Here is a 20,459-nt window from a genome sequence, read left to right as displayed (position 1 = left end):
ATAGGTATATAGGTGTTCTCTTCCTCACTTGATATACGGACGATTCGCTGGAGGAATGCAGCGTTAGCAACCTTGCTTTTTTCATCACACTTGATGGGTCTCTACTTCCACCTTCCGCCGCCATCTTGTAAAAACCACAGGAAGACCATAATAATGCATCATATTGGTACTGGGTTTCCTGTGGTCAACGTTGCATTCTTGTGGCATAGAAGAGCCGTTGCGCACATTCTTTTCTAATAAACAAAACGCTATGTTTTGAACATTGAAATTCATAACTTGCATTTTCGCTTACGAATAGCATTGCCAGTTATAACTAACATAGATGATTTCCATGAGAGTAATGAAAAAATCAAAGGCTCTGTGAGCCAACTCGTCGTAAATGCAAATTTATTTTTCTAGTTATTTTCTTGTGTGCACAAATGATATGCAGGATAGTTATTGTTATTATAAAAATTGAAAAAAAAAACAGACAAATGAAAAAATTGAGCTATCAGTGGGAATTTGGATTAGATTGAACAGGTCGATGACATAGCTTCTTGAGCGAAAAGGCCACACTGACGGCCGAAGTGGGGGTGGGGGGGAAGAGGGATGGGGGGGGGGGGGGGGGGATCCGTAAATCAATCCCTGTCGTATTTCTGAGTATTGGGCGAGCGATTTCATAATGGCGGCGTAAAATCATAGTAAACACCAATTCACAGCGGCATAGCCAGGATTTTTAACAGGAGGGGGCCCAAAAGACCCTTTCAAGGCATTTCTCCTGTGTTTTAGATAATTTCTCATACATTTGCTGTATTTTTGGCTGCTGAAAGGGGTGTCCCGGGCCCCCTAGGCCACCCCTCTGGCTACGCCCCTGATTCATGTAAGTTTACGTGGAAATTATCGGCGTACAACAGCTCTATGGCGATCTAATAAGAAATTGACAGAGAGAGTTAGAAAAACGATTGATATTAGTCCATATAAGTGCGATTAAATTCTCTTGCGCTTGCTCTTGCGATACATTTCAGGAAAAATCGAAATGGTTCGTGTATAGCACTTGCGTCCTAGAAAAGCCCAAAGAAGGCAACCGTAAAAATTGACTCCCTTGTAAAAATGTTAATGATTTGCATTGCGCAAATCAAGATCGCGAGAAAGGATGAAATACACGGTTTAATAGCGACTGAATTCACGTGTCAATATGACAGTTCTGTATAACGTATGCGCATGCGCTTGCTCTGGTGAAAACTAATACAATCGTAGTATGCAGTGTTCGAGTTGAGGTATGAAAAACTGTCTTCACTGGCTGTTTTGACTAAGTTTACAGCATTAAAACCATATTGTACAAAAGATGACTAATTTGTTTGATAATGGGGGAGCCATCAAGAAAATTATAGCCTTTAGCTTTGCGCTAGTTTTCTTAGCATTCGCCAAAATGTTACAATTCGCTGGTAAAAAGCCGCCATTTCAAAACAAAAAGGCTGGTTAAACCGTGCGGTACTGATCGAGGAACTAGTCTTGCGTTTTTCAGCACTGGTTGTCAGTATAGATTTGAAATGTTCCAATCTAACCTGAGTATCAGGCCTTAGTATCAGCGTGCGCGTAGGTAGATGGGACAGAGAGCACGCATGGGGGGGGGGGGGGGGGGGGTGAACTGGACTGGGGGGAGAGAGGGGTGGGAGAGGAGGGCCTCACACAGATCTGGCTCAGGATTCCCTTTCCGTTCCCTTCCTTCCAATGCACGATTTATAAGCTCTCTTTTTTTGTCTTACCTACATGATTGCGCGCACGCTCCCCTAAAAAACCTAAGATACTCAAATTAATTCCACCAATTTCAACCAACCAGGAAAGCGCCTGGATAGTTAGCCTACTTGTAGGCTTTGATAGTTTTTTTCCGGCACGAAAACCCCACAGCCGCCATCTTGGATAACGCGCTCCGCAGGGGTAGGGGGAGAAAAAATGCGTCGAGAATATTAGGGAGGAAAAATACGCGCCCCCCCTCCCCCTGCGGAGCGCATTATCCAAGATGGCGGCTGTGGTATGCGAACTCCGTGTTTTCGTGCCGGAAAAACTATAAAAGCCTACAGTTAGGCTAAGGCGCGCGGGAAAACTCTGATGTCCTAAAAACGCAAGGGCCTGGGCCTTATTTAAAATGGCGGACTGCAAAGTCGTAGTAAACACGAATTCTGGAAGTTTATGCGAATATTCTCGACGTACAGAATTTCAAGACGACAAAAAAGCGAAAAATTGATTGAAGCGGACTACCAATATGGTATGTAATCACGGGATGCCTAAGCTCTTTATTTGTACCTATTGATCTTACGGTAAACATTGTACGAAATAAAAAAGTGAAAAAAAAAATAATTTAACTGAAAAGAAAAATTTTACGTGTTCTCAGGCAGTATTCAAGCGTCTTTGGTGTTTTTGAAGAATCGCGATTGGAACACTGTTCAGGACGTCCTAAAATTAACTATCTAGATATAATGAATTTGATAACATTCCATAATTGTCAGGATAAGCTTTGTTTAAGGAATTACTAATGTTATTTCAGTGAAACAATATCGCGCTTACTATTATTTCTCGAATTTACAGTGATAATTTACAGTGATAATTTTGTTAAGATTAACTGTACCGTTTAGAGTATAATTGAAACTGTTTCAAACAATTGTTGCATTAGCTGCATTCATGTTTTACGGGCCTATTTTTAAAAAGGCGGATAGTCTAGTTTTACCATTCCTGGTATGGTGCCAAATGGTCCAAATAGAATGTCAGCTTTTTTCCTTTTGCGGCAAATTTAGCCCAAAGGAACACCTTTTTGCCGGTGAACAAGTATAATTGTCCCAAAACCCCACATTCCATAATAACATGGAATATCTCGGGGCATTCAATTTGGCAGTCAATTGAGAGGGACTTGTCGTACACAGTCAGCAGCTGGCGAGGATGGCTGTTCAAATTTTGTGTCTGCACCTTTACGATGAAACGTCGGCTGCTTCGCGGATCGAGTTTAGGTCCTTCGCCGAGTCCTTTGAGATGAGATCCGAATGTCCTGATTAGATATTTTGATTCGCCATGAAAGAAAGTCGAGATAGTAGCCGTGACCGAATAAAGACCAGTCACGCTCTTACATAGCAATTTGTGCTTCGCCAGGTGCATTTTCTGGCATGTTTGGTCACAGTAGGATGCGACACGACAGTTTGAGCAGGTCTTCAGTTTGCCTGTTCGGTGACAAAAGGCACAGTGTTGTGTTACAGGCATTGCTTGTTCCTTTGGGTGGAACATGGTTTCCTCGCCATTGTTCTTTAACGTGTTACTGCCGACTATCGGGGGTGTGGTGTAAAATCTTGTCTCACCAGGGGGAAGGTAGAAATTTTTTCCATCGTCCAAATCATCTGCTTTTGTCTTTGAGAGATCTATGTTTGCACCAAAGTATAACCAAGGGCCAATGTGGTTTCTCACTGTATTTGATTCAATGGAAATGCGACCAGAAAAGTTTAGACCGATAAAAATACCTCCGCATTTGTTAGAGTATAATTCGTTGTTCTGAATAGATGCCGACGTCTTGGTTTTTGCATTAATACCCCAGAATCCGTTTTCAAATATCTCATTGTGAAATACACAGACGTTCGCACAATCCAGTGATATACCGAAAGGACGATTGTGATAGATTCGGTTACTTGATATTTTGGAGAGTTCATTGCTTAAACAAACGAGAATCCCTTCCGCATGGTTCTCAAATATTCTGTTGTTGACAATCTCACTTGCATTAGCGTACGGTCCAAGAAGTACACCGTGATAGTTGTTGGCGAAAATGTCACATTCCGTGACACTAAGACTCGCTTCTTCTCTAGCTTCTAGACCCGACTGCTTGTTCTTGTAAACTCGACAGGATATCACAGACATTGCAGAGCCAGAACCATGACAAAGTGCCCCGCCGCCTCCGCAGTCATGAATGTCACAATCTTTCAGGAATCCCCTGCTTTTATTTAATATTTGGATGCCTGGATAGCCAACCATTCCAGATGACCTTGACGATTGATCACCAAATTTGCCTGCTCTGTCACAAGGTGTCTTTCCAAAATATTTGTCCGCTATGCATCCCGACCCTCCGTTGCAATCTGGGAACTCTTTACAACCTTGTTCTCCACCAGAAATATTGCATTTTTCCATTGTCAGTGATCCTAGCATGCATATGATAGCCCCACTACCTTCGGTCAGAGTAATGTTCTCAAGACAACAATTTGCACCAACTACTTTACAGGAATTTTGAAATGAGATAGAAACGTTTCCTATCCCTACAATCTGGGTATCTGTATCAATACATACATCTTGTAGCTCGTAGTGGCCTTCGTGCAACAGCAATGTTGCTCTTGGTAGTCCCATCAACAAAAGCGTAACTAGTTGTAAAGCATTCTTTACTTCAACAACCAGCAGTTCAGGAAACATAGTCTTGAAAAATAAGTATTTCATTAAGGTACGATCGAAGTATTGTGCAAGTGAAGCAGCGCACAAAGATCTGCCTTGGATATGTTTATCGTCAGGATGAAGTCGTGAAAGTTCGTGCAATGCCCACGCCTTTCGCTGTAAGGCCTTTCCAAAATGCTCTTCCAGCTTTAGACAGCTCTCGCAATCTGCCAGTGCCTCTTTCGGTTTGTTTATCTTCAAATGACACAAAGCACGGTTGGAAAACAGTCGATGGTCCGTCTTGGTGTGCTCAATACCCTCTGTGAACCAATCAAGAGCTTCTTGGAATTCTCCTCTCTTTACTGCATCGTTGCCTTTTTCTCGGAAATCATTGGCCTTTTCCTGCAAATCACGAGCAACACTGGTATCACCTTCTTGCTCACACTTGGGCACGATGCAATGTGATATCAATTTGTATTGCTTGTTTTGCAGTGGAACCTTGAAGTGGTTCAGATAGGCCATCGTTTCGTCTGACGGTAGGTTTGGCAGACTGGCCAGTACTTCAAGCTTAAGACGCTGCAGGTCTTGAGCTTTGACCTTCTCGCGGCAAACATTGAGAAAAACAGAAGCCTCATAGAACAGTCTAGCGGTTTCTTCAGTGTACATGACGTCTTTGCTAGACCCTCTTTCTTTTTCAACGAAGAAAATAATATGGTCCTGGAGTGAGCATGCATGACGGGCAAGCTTTGCCCAAAGTTGGAGCGACGGGGGTTTATCCTCGGCAAACACAGCATCGCCCATAAAGCTCTCGCAAACCTCCTTTGGTTTTCTCGCTTTTGAAAAAGCAAAATTCACCATTCGCACAGCACTCGTGAGAGCGACTTTCTTCTCATCATCCTTGACTCTACTCCGGATAACCTCTTGCACGACACGGTGAACACTGTAGGATTGGTCTGAGAATCTTTGGAACAGCGAGAAGTTTGTCAAGAGTTCAAGTAGCTCTGACACGCTTATAGCACTAGCCGTAGCTTCCTTCAAGTCTTCGTCGTCAATCTTCGGCAGACCCTCATTGATTATTTCAACGGGTATGTCATCCGGGGAGAGAAAAGCGGACACATTCATAATGACCGATGCTGCATGACCGATATCTAGTTCCTCTGACTGTTCTTTGACATAATCAAAGTTGAGTTGCCATGTTGTGTAAACAGAGGTTCTCTCTTTTGAGCTGATGTAATAAGCGCTGATTCTCTTCATAAGAAGCAATCTTTTCTTCTTAAACTGCTGTAAATATTCGGAAAACGAGCACTTGCGTTGATAAATGTATGCGCCAGCTTGATCTAAGGCCAATGGAAGACATCCTAACTCTTGTACTAATTCGGTGATTACAGAGTCTTCGTGGTCACTGTCTTCACGGTTGGCTCTTTTTTTCAGAAACATCACACTATCAGGCTCATCCATTGTGCTAAGCTCAATGCATCTGTCTTCTACTACATCTTGGATATCTGCTGAATTGAGTGCCTTCTCTCTTCTTGTTGTGATGATTACATGACCGGAAGCGCTTCTTTTCCATGAACCATTAAGAAACTTCATCATTTCCTCAGACAATTCAGACGCGTCCAGATTGTCAACAACAACGCACCAGTATTCCTTGCGCTCCTGCAACCAGTTGAGAACATTGGACAAGGTTTGTGCTAGGTCTTCGCCTGAACGGCCAATCTGGCGACCCATCTCAGTCAAGGTGATATTGAAGTCTCGCTCGCTCTCACCTGTTAGCCAGTACACTCCCGCGCTGTATTGCTCCTTCTGTCTCCAAACATGCTCCAGGGCAATTGAAGTCTTTCCTGTTCCTCCGAGTCCACTGATAAGGGTAAGTGTACATGTTTGTTTGGATTCGTCTAATGGACCGTCAAGCATGCTCATCTCTTCCTCGCGGCCACAGAAATAGGGGTTACGGTTGGGTGCCTGGAACGTGATTGGATCACGATAGAGTCCACCTCCTGCCGCGATCTTCGTCTCAAGTGTCCCAACTCGCTCTTTAATTATCTCCTGTTCGCCTTCAACGACCTCGACCCTTTGTGTCAACTTATCTTGGCTCTCTTTCACACCATCCATCTCACAGTTCAGACTTTCTTGTCCTGAATGCAACGATTCCACATTTAAGTTCAGGTCACCAACCAAAGAAGAGAGTTCCCCAAGCTTCGTCTTGTTTTGAGAAGCTTGTTCTCTGCATTCGACAAGTAACCCGCTCATCCTGCCAAGCTCGTTTGATACCTTTTCAGACTCTTCCTCATTACTCTCCTTCGCTGTCTGAACTTCAGCTAGTAAGTTAGCAACCTCCCCGCTGACTAGATTTAGCAGATCGGCATCGACTACGCTACCCATACACAGCTGCACTCCTAGAAAACAAATTATTATTTTTAGTACACACACGCTTTCGCAACTTTATGACTTAACCGTGTACGGCTGCCGGTTTACTTGTTGTGATGTGCTTATAACTCACCTCTAATTTCCCAGTCTTTAAGCTCATCCAGTAGCTTTGTTTCATCTGCCAGACTTAAGCCTAAGTTTCGAATAAGCGTGTCTATCTTCTGTATGCAGACGTTAAACTGTATTTGCTCCCAGTCGTCAAAATTGCAGTGCCCCCATTCGTTGCGGACAGTGCTTCGCATATCTCTGGCGCTGTTTTGAACTGCTGTAGAAAAGGCACTGCTCGTTGCAAGGATTCCAAGAGAAGCAGAGGCATCACATGTAGAGTCAAACCCTAGAAAACAAAAGGGGAACTATACTTAAGGAACTATGAAGGATATCAAAAGAAATAAAAGAATTACGACTTGGTCTAAGAAATGACTGTAGACCAATCGAATGCCAGATTGACTAACGACGACAACAACAGCAACATAGTGCACTGAGTTATCCGAGCACAGTCTGGAATAATACTCTATTGTGTACTTGACAATTTTATGCCACACAGATTTAGGCAAAAAATAACGAAGTGTATCTTTACGAGTACTCATTTTTCGCTTTGTTCAGTAAACAAGTGGGCAACAAATACCTGTGAACTTTGCCATTTCTGGTCGCAGATAAAGTTTAGCAAAATCAATCGCTGATACGACTTTATAATCGTATGCCTTCTTTGACAATCTTGATTTGTTGTTGTTAATACTTTCGTAGTTGAACTGGAATCCAACTTTATTGTCTTTCTTGAGGAAGCCAAGATGTGCTTGGGAATGAATGTTGTACAATGTCTTGTGGAGAGCATAATGAATCTGTATTTTAGGGGCGATGTATTTGTGTAAAGCTGGAAGTAAAACTTTATTCAAGCAAATCCCGACTACCATCCATCGCTTCTCGTTCTCTGATAGACTCAATATGCTTGCTGGTCCTACATAATGAAAGAAAGTAAGGTAATATCATTAGGTGTCATGGCTAAAAAAGTAGCAACCCGATTAGCTGTTACAAATACACTTTTCCGTGCTACCAGGGGTTTGACATGTGAAAGCCAAAATCGTTAGGAGAATTCCTAGGACCACTCCCCCCCTGCAATTTACTAATTGTTTTGTTGAGAGTTAATATTTCTAAAAACGTTTCTTGAATAGCTGTAACCTCAAAGCTGTAGTAAATTAACTTTAAGGGGACCGTTGTGCATTTACGGGCTGAAATGAACAAATCAGAAGTTTGCTAATTGCTCTTTTTAGTGAAAATAGTAATACTGTAGAGTTGACGTTCTGGGGCATTAATATGATTTGACCCAATCTCAGGATATATTTTTAAATTGAATTTGAGTCGGGCCAGAAACATATTTATGCCCGCAAACCTCAACTATATTGTTATATTAATACTGGTTTTATCTACATTTCTAATCTGTTTCTAAACAACGGTTTCCTGTGGCATCCAAACAACCTGCATTTCAAAATCAGCTAATTACAATTCAATTCAATTAAATACTCTCCACCAATCAGAGGGCTGCATTTTAACATCCTTCACTCTCCACCATTCAGAAGCTAGCATTGACTGCATGAACACACTTTTGCCTCTCTCTCCAAAACATATCTTACTACTAATTTTTTATTTCATTTAAGTTATAAACTAAAATATGTGGTATGATAAGACGATAATACCTCCTCCTGCAGCTGTTACTGGTGGAGGTGGCACTGTTCTTGGAGCCAGCGGTGGAGGCTTGGTTACATGGAGATGCAAACTGGCCATTTCTTTAATTGTGCGTTGAATAATCCTATCATGTGCTGAAAATATAAAATATATCTATTTAGTTAAAACATTTAATACATATTAGCTTGTTTAGGAGATGTTATGGAGCTACACATTTAGCTACAAAGACACAGAGAGCCAGTAGAGTAGATAAGACAAATGCAAAGTTTTGTGATATTTATGTTCTTTTTGGTAGCTTAATTCAAACTATTTTTTTAAATAATTGGTTGTGGTCTTTATAAGTTATATCCCTGTTTTTTCTTTATATACAAGCCTTATTATTCAGGGGCGTGTCTAGTGAAAAGGGAGGGTGGGGTCCAGAGTAGTAATTCACTGACCATGGATCAATAAATTCAAATTAGCATCCTTAGGTCTGGTAACTGGCCACACACCACATCTAGAAGCTTTTTCTATCCAATTTAACACACTTCCACCCCTGTGGAAGTCAGAGCGCCTAGAGACCTACAAGTCTCCATCACATCATGGTACAGGGGTGAACCCAGGTAAAAGTTAGTTAACCCATTGACTCCTGGCTTTTTTGGAGCTGAATTTACAAAAAACAGACTGAAAACAGATACCTCCCCCCCTATTCTGAGTTTTATACAGCCCGTCAAAGTCAAACACAGCTGCACCTAGTCAGCGGTATCCAAGCTTTCCAACAGTGCTTTGCGGTCCCCACTTTTAATCCCTCGTCGATGTGCTGAAGCCAGCACAAGTTGATGGTTGCTTGTATTTTTCATCAAAAATACAGCTATGAGCATATGAGGAGAGTGTCTCAGGACATCATGAAGTCTTTTGGGGCATAATTGAGTGCTTTGCTTATGGATATTTGCAAGCAAAGGTGGATTCATGATGATTTTTTCTTGTTTGGCTTTGCCCGGATGAGAAAATAATTTTCTAATGAATCACCACAGCTCTCCTAAATGGTGTCTTTTCTGAAACCAAATTGATTCCAAAATTGTTTACACTGCTATTCTGGGTCTGTATGACCTGGAATTGATTTGTTTGGCTTCGGGGTGAAAAGACTTATAAAAAACCATCTGACTTTGGGGAGAGGAGTGTTGACTGGCCCTCCCCTCGTGAATTTTCCCCTGGATCTCCCAGAATGCTTTGCAATACGTAAACATATTTTCGTGGTTGTACAATCCTTCAAGGAATGGGCATTGTGTTTTGAGGCCAAGAAAATGTACCTGGAGGATCAGAATAAAGGTATCTATTTGTGTCTTGAGCTGTGTTTGCTGATCTCTCTCCCTTGTGTGGTATTTTGAGCGTTTTATTGAGAGGGGTGATTCTGCTTTTCTCTCCTTGTTCGATTTGAGATTTGTCAAAGAACCTGTGCTATTATTTGGCTTAAGAGTAGATGCCAACACCTTGGTTGGATGCATATCTGCAAGACCATTTATCCCTTAGACTGATGCCTGAGTATCTTCGTCTTGTTGTGTTTATTTTGAATTTATGAATTTTTTGGGTTGTGGGTACTTCCCAAAGCCGGTACAGGCCGGTTGAGGGGTCAATGTGTTTACCAACACACCCTAAAAATCATGCTTGCCTCACTGCCTGAGAACAATGCATTTTTCGCAAGCTTAGGTGCATACAACAGTGTAGGCAAATTCTGCTTGATATACAAACAAGCCTCCTTTAAGTTATGGCTGATATTCTAACAGATAATTCTTATGTTAAAACCATTAGGGAAACCACAGGGAGCCCAAATTCTATAAAAATATTTGCCTTTATAAATTCAAAGCAGCAGTGTCAACCCACTTTTGGTACTTTTCCTGTATATTCACCGTCAAAGTAATCTTATAACAAAACCTTGCCTGAATCTGATGTTTTCTTGGGCATTTTTTTCTAAAAAAGCTATGCATATCATCCCTATCAATGAGTCCAGTCATGTCCAAGTAAAAAAAATTCTATTTTCTAGGTTAAAGATATTCACTTGCTAGAAATGGCATATATGTGATCCAATCCACTGGTGTATGTCACAGCACAAGTCTAAAGAGGTCTAGTTATTTTGATTAAAATCTAGGGGTGGTTGATTAACCCATTGACTCCTGGCTTTTTTGGAGCTGAATTTACAAAAAACAGACTGAAAACAGATACCTCCCCCCCTATTCTGAGTTTTATACAGCCCGTCAAAGTCAAACACAGCTGCACCTAGTCAGCGGTATCCAAGCTTTCCAACAGTGCTTTGCGGTCCCCACTTTTAATCCCTCGTCGATGTGCTGAAGCCAGCACAAGTTGATGGTTGCTTGTATTTTTCATCAAAAATACAGCTATGAGCATATGAGGAGAGTGTCTCAGGACATCATGAAGTCTTTTGGGGCATAATTGAGTGCTTTGCTTATGGATATTTGCAAGCAAAGGTGGATTCATGATGATTTTTTCTTGTTTGGCTTTGCCCGGATGAGAAAATAATTTTCTAATGAATCACCACAGCTCTCCTAAATGGTGTCTTTTCTGAAACCAAATTGATTCCAAAATTGTTTACACTGCTATTCTGGGTCTGTATGACCTGGAATTGATTTGTTTGGCTTCGGGGTGAAAAGACTTATAAAAAACCATCTGACTTTGGGGAGAGGAGTGTTGACTGGCCCTCCCCTCGTGAATTTTCCCCTGGATCTCCCAGAATGCTTTGCAATACGTAAACATATTTTCGTGGTTGTACAATCCTTCAAGGAATGGGCATTGTGTTTTGAGGCCAAGAAAATGTACCTGGAGGATCAGAATAAAGGTATCTATTTGTGTCTTGAGCTGTGTTTGCTGATCTCTCTCCCTTGTGTGGTATTTTGAGCGTTTTATTGAGAGGGGTGATTCTGCTTTTCTCTCCTTGTTCGATTTGAGATTTGTCAAAGAACCTGTGCTATTATTTGGCTTAAGAGTAGATGCCAACACCTTGGTTGGATGCATATCTGCAAGACCATTTATCCCTTAGACTGATGCCTGAGTATCTTCGTCTTGTTGTGTTTATTTTGAATTTATGAATTTTTTGGGTTGTGGGTACTTCCCAAAGCCGGTACAGGCCGGTTGAGGGGTCAATGTGTTAAACGATTCCTGGGCTTATTGGTGCATTGTGAAGCTTCCCAGGCCAACCACCCGTGGAGTGGATCATAACCGGTTACGGAAACCTACACAAAGCTTAACCCAACCCTCCGCGGTCCTTGCGGCCTGGGAGGAGTTGCTGATTTAAAGATTATTGACATGGAACTACAGGGACAAGCAATGACGCTGACAAGACCAATGCTTCTCTTCCCCAAGAACTATAACAGAAGAACATCTTAGAATCGTGGCAACATGGGAAATCTCAAGAGAACTGCCAAGACAGAGTTCATTGGAGGAAGTTAGTAGAGGCCCTATGCTCCGGTTGGAGTGAAGAACATTGTAGGTATTTAAGTAATATACACAAAGCCAGCCAAAGGTATATGTTACCCAAGGCTAAATTCGGGGATGTTCAGTTTTAGACAAAAGTTCACGTGCATGTCATACACTGTCAAGCCTTAACAGTTTCTCATTATTTTTGTATGAATTATAGGTAATACCCAGCTCAATATAAAAAAAGTGATAAGACCATGTGAAACTGATGTAATATAATATATAATATATTTATTTATCTCTAGGGGTACAATTTGAGGCCAAACATTTGAAATTAAACTCTTGCATGAGCGTTGCTAAACACAAAAACGTTTTATAAAGATGTGTGCTTAAATATTCTTAAGAAATGGTTTATTACATAGCAAAATAACTCTAGAGTGGAGGGGGTGAACCTTTCAATGTGACTTTAAGGGGGAAGGGAGGGGGTAAAGTTTGACTGCCTGATTTAGAGGTTAAAGGCCTAGCTAACAAACAAACATGTTTTTCAAACATTAAAATCAAAAACTCCGCTTGAGCACTTTTTTCCATTATGGTTGAACAAGAACCCAAAGAAGTGCCATGGAAATTTCTAATCCTGGTTGAAAAAAAACAAGGAGCATGTGTTATGCTAATGTTTTGTTTGATATTTTTTTGTCTTGTTGAAACATCAGGTCTGGTGTGGAAACCACAGGCCTCCCAGGCTCTGAGCGAGTACAGGTGAAAGGCTGGATGATGGGCTTCTTGTGGTGAGCTTTTAACAGCTTTTCATATGTATTCAAAATATCGCATCTAAACTGTAATTTTTTTATCTTTCAAATGTTGAAATATCTCAATAAAGATGCTTAGATACTTAATGAATATCTGTGAAGTGATTATTTTCGAGTTTAGGGCCGTTAAAGTATGATTTGCGAATGCTAGATTTTGGTGTCATACAGAGTGAAGAGAAGAGGGTTAAAGGCAGGCAACAACAGGCCGCTGGTCGACCAACTGCTCTTGGTGTTCGCCAAATTTATAACCCTTCCTTGCATCCTCTAAAGACGACATTCTGGCAAGCGACGATTGAATAATATTGCTAAATGTTACCCGAACTTTAGGTTCTCAAACCTACTTTAGACAAAGAAATTCTACCACAAAGTTCATAAGTTCCCTTTCTCAATATGATATGTCCAAATTTTCAACTCAAAGGAATCTCAGGAATGTAGAAACGGTCGAATCCAAGCTCCCTACCCCCTCCCCAGTAACAAAATCAATAACCGTCTCCTGACCAAAACAAACCATAGCTCGCATTTGATTGGTCAGCATTCACTTTCTGTCTCTAGCCGGAAAGACAAAAACCTGCGCTCTAGTCAGGAGACGGTTTTTGATTTTGTGTTAAAATATGAAAATTGTGAGAGATGCAATAATAAGCTATAAGTAAAGCTAATGACTAAATATGAAAACTGTAAGGGATGGATAAAACTCACTGGCTCATAATAAATGGAACAAGCAATTCTTAATCCAATCTCTAAGGTGGCCTCCACAGACAACTTAAAGTAAGCTTATTTAAATTGATAATGTTGCATATCGATCAACCACTCTTTGTTCATAGCTGTCAACCTCGCTTTAGGAAAAATCTTGAGAAAATGCAGTGAATGTATCAGAAGTACCAAGATAGCTAATGCGGGAGAATACAGTTAAATGTATAGATATTTTCAAGACGTCAAAATCTTATTAATCTTATTAATACTTAAGTATTAACAATATTTTATTAAAAGTATAAGTATCTTAGTCACTAGCCGATGGAAATGGTTTCTTTAAATGCAGGAGCATTTTATCCCTTTCACTTCTGGGTACTTTTGAGCAAAGAAAGAAAAGAAAAAACAGACTGAAAACAGAAACCTCCCCCCTATCTCAAGTCAAACACTATTAGTTAAGCTAAGCTAGGGCTGACCCAAGACGGTATGCCTTGAAGTTTCCAACAATGCATTGCGGTGCCTTTTCTTTCTAGCAACAGCACTGCTACAGCCTATTGCTTACAACAATTTTGCTTGTAATTTGCTTAAAAATTACAGCTTTTTAACATCTGAAGAGTGCCTTAGGACATCATAAAGTCTATTTGGGCATAATTAATGCTGTGCTTATGGATGTCTGCATGATGAGGTCAATTCAATGGGATAATTCCTTGTTTGGGCTTCACCAAGTGAGAAAGGAATTTTCTATTGAAAGGCCTCAATACCCGCCAATGTGGGCCATCCACAGGCTTACTAACCTCTCAGTCAGTCTCCTGTCAGTCTCCAGTCAATCCTAGTAACTAGCTTGAATATTTTCACGATTGATCACCTCCTGTAATTGCGTTACTAGATACCTATAAAGAAGGCTTCTTTTTATAAATCCCTCAACTGCTCAAACGTTAGAAATACTGCTTATTCTGAATAAATACACATCACAAAGCAATGAGAGTTTATTGTGACCTTTATTCTAGGATATTAGACAATCATAGGACAATTACAGGAGGTGATCAATCGAGAAAATATTCGAGCTTGTTACTGGGATTGACTGGAGACTGAGAGGTTGGTAAGCCTGTGGGCCATCTTATTCAAACCCAACCTTATTCAAAAATTGTTTACAGGCTTATTCTGGGTTCCTTGGACCTGGAAATGTTTTGTTTGGCTTTGGGGCAAAGAGACTTATAAAAAAAAAAACTGTTATGAATATTGGGGAGGAGTTTTCCAGCCTCTCTGTCGAGGTGTTTCCAAGACTCCCATGATGCAGTGCAGGCATGCAATTTAGCCTAAAGATGGTGACTCGCTTCTACTGGAGGTTTTAGCATTGATTATTGTGGTTGATGGCTGTAAAATGGGACCTGACAGAGTGCAATAAAGGTATCTATTTGTGACTTGATTTGTGTTTGCTTGTCTCTATTTGTAGTTCGGAATTTTGTGTCTTTTTTGGTAAGAAACGTTTCCAGGTTTAAGCATTTGTTTACGAATTGGTTAGAAATCGAGGTTGATATTTTGACAATAGAGTTAATTCTATTACATTGTTTGGATGCGCTTTTAAAGGTCGTCTATGCCTTAGAAGAATCCATGAGTATTCGGCTCTGGTGATGTTTGGTTTACATTTCTGACGTTTTTGGAGTTGGGCCTATATTTTACAGGCGCCTCAGGGCGTATATAGTAATGAAAGCGTTAACGGCAACTTACCAAGTCGTTTTACCAGATCATCGTTTGCTCTAGCAAGCTTATCAAGAGATACAATGATCTAAACGGCACTTACCAAGTCGTTTTACCAGATCATCGTTTGCTCTTCTATACAAGCCACGTCAGACGCCATGCCAGTTCCGCGAAATCAGCTAATTCTAAATCACGTGATAGAACCACGTGACAATTCTTCAAAAGAGGAAAGTCTTTCCGTCCGCCATGGCGTTCAACATCGAGACAGAAAAACCGGACCCTAATTTGATTAAATTGTTTGGACTAGAGAATAATCAGAGAAAACTCAGTTTGGTAAATGATGAATATGGCAGCTTTGAAAATCTTGTAAAGAAAGCAAAAGACGGAGAGAAGGATGCACAGAAATTGCTTGGTACAGTCTATAGTGAAGGACTACCCGAGCTTCAAATCCCCAAGGACCTAGAAAAGGCGATTGGTTGGCTTGAAGCGGCTATAAACTGCGATATCCCAAGCCCAATTACTATTTACCAGCTAGCTGTTTTACACGATCTTTCTCTGACTCTCTCACATCGCCGGAGAGCTTATGAATTGTACCAAAGAGCAGCAAATATGGGCCATGTAATCTCCCAGTTTAGCCTAGGTGAAGTTTTTCGATGTGGTATTGAGGGAATTGTCAACGAAGACCTTAATGAGGCTTTTAAATGGTACAAGAAAGCAGCAGGGGAGATAAAAGAAATGGGGGATGAGTACCAGCCCTACATTAGAGGAATGATGAGATTTATAGGGAAATCAAGCCAAATTAAAGCTCTAAGAACATTGAGTAAGTGTTATGAAGAGGGAGATTGTCCGGAAGGAAAGCCCTGCCCGTTGAAGGCGTTTTACTATCTTAGTAAAGCAGCAGCAGAGATGGATGACCCAGAATCTCAGAAGGAGCTTGGCTTGGTTTACTTGAAAGGGGGGTGTGGGCAAACCAAGGATCAACAGAAAGCAGAGATGTGGCTAGGAAAAGCATCCGAAAATGGAGATGACGAAGCCAAAAGGGTTTGTACAAAAAATAATAAAGGAATATCAGGGGGGGGGGGGGGGGGGGGGGGGCTGCTAAGTTGGCTTTTTGTTCTGGTTCAAAAATTTCGACCCTCTCCCAATCTAAAAAATGGTGACCCTCCCCAAAAAATGTGATAAAAATTAAAGCCACATTGCCACCAGTTTACTTCTGGTCGAATATGTTACAATCTCCAATGATTTTTAACAGAAAACGTGAAAAATATTTTAAAATATTGAATTGTTTATTGGAAGTTTCTTTGAGGATGTGATTGATCATTTAGAGCGGATGGCCTGTTTAATATATCAGATTTTAATAGATTCTTTTGTCTTTTAACGGCTGAGGTTTCCGTCGGACCTCTGGAAGTAAACTGGTGACAATGCGGCTTTAAGGCCCAGAACACAATAAAGCTATAAAAAAGGTGTTTTGGTTAGTATGACGACATGTTTACCAGGAGCAACAGAAAGTTATGTAACCATATGAATGAGGAGCCCACAAATGTAATAAACACTCACAAATGTAATAAACCCACAATTGTTATAAGAAGGGAGGGCTGACTTAGGCATGCTCATTATGGGGCAACGGAGTTGACCTAAAACACCACCAAGCCAGGTGTTGTTTTTTTCTAGCCCATTATTCAGGATGTAAATGCTCTTCATGACGAAGTGAAAATTTTGTCATTTTCAAATATATGAAATGCTCATTATTGTTAAAACCTAAACTGAAAATAGCATCATTAGCTCCTTCCCAACTGAAATCTTATATACAGTACATATCTTTTCATAACACTAATCTGAAAAATTTGTGGGGGGGGGGGGACTTTGACATTAATTTTGCAAATTTGCAAATTCAGTGATGAAACAAAGACTACAAAAAATAAAAAAAAGTAGAAGCCACACTTTAGGGTATTACATAATTGTTTCCAATGCTAGCGCAATGCAAGTTATGAAAGTGCAAGTCTGGGTTTCTCCCCAGAAAAATTTTGAAATTCCTGACTCTTAGTATGCTTAGAAATAGATCAGAATACCTGTTCAAAAAATGAGGCTGCATCAAAATTTAAGGCCTTCCCCAAATCTGCACTTAAAAAATCGCAACCCTCCCTCAATAATAGTAGACCCCCTTGTGAAAAAATGACCCTTCCCTAAAGGCCTTGTAACAGGGAGGAGGGGGGGGGGAATGATCTAGAGTTTAGCCATCCTCTGCCCCCCACTCGTTGGGGTGCATCTGATCTATCATACATTTTTTTCCCTTAAATTTTGAAGGCAAAAAAGGAAATGCATGTGCAGTAGAGAGAACTTAGGTATAAAGAAACAAAATAGTGGCTCGAAAGGGTACTATCTCATAGGCCTTTCACACTTCTATTAATGTCAAGATTTCCCTAAGCTTCAAGACCCTAAGTATATAGATAACAAAGGAGCTAGACTATACTTCAAGATTAGACATTTTGTTGACCATCTAGGCCTGAAGTATGTTTTGTATTCTTAGGAAAGGGAGCATTTATTTGAAGGAGGATCTTTTTCTTACTTCAATCATTGCCAATGGACCAATACTGGAGATTCAAGAACAAACCCCTACCCATACCCTTCACAAAGGAGATTGTCTCACTACCCCCCGCCCGAATTTCCAACCCCTTGAAGTGGCCAAAAAAATTGATTTTTATAAGAAAAAAAAGGTGAAGGTTTTACCTTTGGGAACTGGCATTGAAAAACACCCTTACTCTATTGCCTTCTCTGACAACTGTCTGAAAGGTCTGATTTTTGAAATTTTAATAATAGTATAAACGTCCCTTTTTGTTGTCCATGAAATAGTGATTTGCCAGTTTGCACAATTATATGAGGCAATTAAGTAATATAATGGATGTTCGGACTAAAATAAATGTTCATTTTTTACAGGTTATGCTCAAATTAAAAGAACAGGGAGCCATGATTGGCACAGACTCCTCTCAGCCTCAGAGTGATAAGGATGACATAATGGATCTCATCAAAAACACCTTAACCCTTTCAAATAGCCCTGAAGACACCATGCATCCATTCATTATCAAAAATCCAATACTTTTTCAGGAATCAATGTTCCTTGCCTATCCAGATTCTCCAACTGCACAACATTACCTGAAGGCTTACAGATATGCAAAGGAAGGGATTGAATTGCTGCAACAAAGCAATTTCACTGATCGTCAAGGAGTTAAGCTTCTAGCTTGGGGTTACTTGTATGAAGACTCAATTTTTCAAGCTTTTCCAATAAAACAACATTTTAAAGCACCCCTACTGACCTTAATTCTCCAAAAGGATGATCCTTTGTTCTTTGAGGGCTTACTGATGCTAATAGCCCTAACACAACCCTTCAAACTTTATGACACAATTGATGCCAAAAAGATAATGGCCTTTAAAAGTCTAATTCATTTAATTAAGAAAGCCGAACCAAATGGGCAACCCAAGGATGCCGATCCCTATCAGTTTGAGAAGAGCTACAGCAGTTGGCTTCATGTACTTTACTATCTTCTAGCCTTCCTATACACTGTTGGGGAATGTTATCAGTTTGGTGCAGAGGCATTCCAGAAGTCATTAGAGTGCTGTCCTAAGTTCTTTGAGGCTAAAATAGGCATTGCCTATTGCTTACAAAATATACGCAGCTTCATCAAGGAGCGTGACACATCTGCAGCCGAAGTTAAAAGCTCAAGCAAAAATGAGGACAAATATATCAAGATTTATACAAATGTCAACACTGACCTCATTTTTAAAACGGATTTCCTAGCAATGTCAGAAAATGAGTTATTGCGTCGGGAAAGAAGTTTCTACATGGATTTTCTGAAGGAAGCTCCATTATGTGATAAAAAGTATCCAAATTGCTGCTACTACCTTTCAGGTAGTTACTTCATTGAAGGTGACATGAAAGAATTTATGAGATGGTGGAACAAAGGGCAGGAATCTGAGGCAAAGAGGTTACCATTCTTGGGGGCGGTGGACTTCCCTGTGAAAAACATGCTCAAACTTTTCTCAATGCTTCCTGAAAAAGGAAGGAGGACTACATCAGAATGCAAAACTCAAGAGAATATCCAATCTCACTGTAGCAACAAACTTTGCAAAAAAAACAATGAGTCAAAAACTCTGATGAACTGCCCTTGCAAGGTTGCATTCTACTGTGACAAGTAAGAGAGGGGTACATTTTGGCGTCAACAGTTTACATGGTTTATGCCTGGTTATGCATGATTCGATGGTTGATGTTTTTTCTTTGTCATTGCATCTTCAGCTCTTTGACCCTTTGTATATGCAATGTCTACATTAAGCCTGCCTTAGGTCGTGCCTTTATCAAACAGGCCCATATGTTAGTATGTTGTTTACTAATTAAGCACACCATTTTCTCTTAGGTAGCTCATCCTTGCTCTAAGAGGTACTCAATTTTCCTTCATAAGAGCAGACTTTCCAGTTGAGTGGGGTAGCCCCCTGGCTGTGAGCCTGTCAAATGATTTCCCTACCCATTTTAGGATAGTTTAGTAGAATTATTAAGGTCTCCTCTTTTTTCTCTGCAGAGTGAAGGCTACCTTGACCCACTCTTATTTTTTTGAATGTTCAACCTCAATATAAGGAAAACTTTGACACCTGATAGAGGGCTATGTACATAGCAACAGGATTTTTAAAAATATACTGAAAAGATAACTGCTCCCCTCTGCCTCTACGGATTTAATTTAAATAATCTTAAAGATTCTATAGCTTTGTTAACTATTTTTTATCTTGTTAACAGAGATTGCCAGAGAGAGGATTGGAAGTATCACAAAAAGGTATGCACTGCCAAGGGTAGACAGAAGAAATAAGGCATGCATTGCAAAGGGTAGACTGAAGAAATAAGGTGTATATTGCAAAGGGAAGACAGAAGAAATAAGGCATATACTGCAAAGGGATGACAGAAGAAATAAGGCATGTACTGCAAATGGATGACAGAAGAAATAAGGTGTATACTGCAAAGGGATGACAGAAGAAATAAGGTGTATACTGCAAAGGAATAACAGAAGAAATAAGGTGTATACTGCAAAGGGATGACAGAAGAAATAAGGTGTATACTGCAAAGGGATGACAGAAGAAGTAAGGTGTATACTGCAAAGGGATGACAGAAGAAGTAAGGTGTATACTGCAAAGGGATGACAGAAGAAATAAAGCATGTACTGCAAATGGATGACAGAAGAAATAAGGTGTATACTGCAAAGGGATGACAGAAGAAATAAGGTGTATACTGCAAAGGAATGACAGAAGAAATAAGGTGTATACTGCAAAGGGATGACAGAAGAAATAAGGTGTATACTGCAAAGGGATGACAGAAGAAATAAGGTGTATACTGCAAAGGGA

The 20,459-nt window shown here is 40.4% G+C and overlaps 3 protein-coding genes across 7 annotated transcripts in view; 1 reads left to right on the top strand and 2 right to left on the bottom strand.

Moving 5' to 3' along the window:
* The window catches only part of LOC5520223 (AP-5 complex subunit zeta-1), a 43,057-nt gene extending 42,876 nt beyond the window's left edge, over positions 1-181 (bottom strand). For 4 of the 5 annotated variants that reach the window (XR_007305288.1, XM_048720100.1, XM_048720099.1 and 1 more), the window contains exon 1: positions 72-181. Coding sequence is in view for 3 of the 5 variants with exons in the window: in XM_048720100.1 (XP_048576057.1) it covers positions 72-124 (53 nt within the window). In the remaining 2 variants the exon portion in view is untranslated. Of the gene's footprint in view, positions 1-28 lie in introns of all 5 variants that reach the window. The other variant, XM_048720101.1, reaches the window with a different exon arrangement.
* Positions 1-15,288, bottom strand: part of LOC116603656 — a 27,044-nt gene extending 11,756 nt beyond the window's left edge. The window contains exons 1-5 of the mRNA XM_048720104.1: positions 15,184-15,288; positions 8,493-8,615; positions 7,427-7,756; positions 6,875-7,135; positions 2,586-6,770 (exon numbers count right to left, since the gene is read on the bottom strand). Of these exons, the coding sequence (XP_048576061.1) occupies positions 2,701-6,770; positions 6,875-7,135; positions 7,427-7,756; positions 8,493-8,580 (4,749 nt within the window). The 5' untranslated portion in view covers positions 8,581-8,615; positions 15,184-15,288 and the 3' untranslated portion in view covers positions 2,586-2,700. The remainder of the gene's footprint in view (positions 1-2,585; positions 6,771-6,874; positions 7,136-7,426; positions 7,757-8,492; positions 8,616-15,183) is intronic.
* LOC5520222 lies at positions 14,974-20,459 on the top strand. The gene is made up of 3 exons (XM_032365218.2): positions 14,974-16,121; positions 18,015-19,267; positions 19,861-20,459. Exons 1-3 carry the CDS (start codon positions 15,327-15,329, stop codon positions 19,928-19,930), a joined length of 2,118 nt encoding a protein of 705 aa, XP_032221109.2. The 5' UTR covers positions 14,974-15,326; the 3' UTR covers positions 19,931-20,459.

The sequence above is a fragment of the Nematostella vectensis genome, chromosome 12, assembly GCF_932526225.1.
Source record: "Nematostella vectensis chromosome 12, jaNemVect1.1, whole genome shotgun sequence".
NCBI classification, from domain to species: domain Eukaryota; kingdom Metazoa; phylum Cnidaria; class Anthozoa; order Actiniaria; family Edwardsiidae; genus Nematostella; species Nematostella vectensis.
This window is presented reverse-complemented; position numbering and strand designations above follow the sequence as displayed.

Excerpts from the sequence above, each read along its gene's own strand:
- LOC5520222 (XM_032365218.2), top strand. The coding sequence starts at position 15,327 with ATGGCGTTCAACATCGAGACAGAAAAACCGGACCCTAATTTGATTAAA. Across the intron at positions 16,122-18,014 it reads GAGATGACGAAGCCAAAAGG|GTTATGCTCAAATTAAAAGA; the intron begins GTTTGTACAAAA and ends CATTTTTTACAG. Across the intron at positions 19,268-19,860 it reads GTTGCATTCTACTGTGACAA|AGATTGCCAGAGAGAGGATT; the intron begins GTAAGAGAGGGG and ends TCTTGTTAACAG.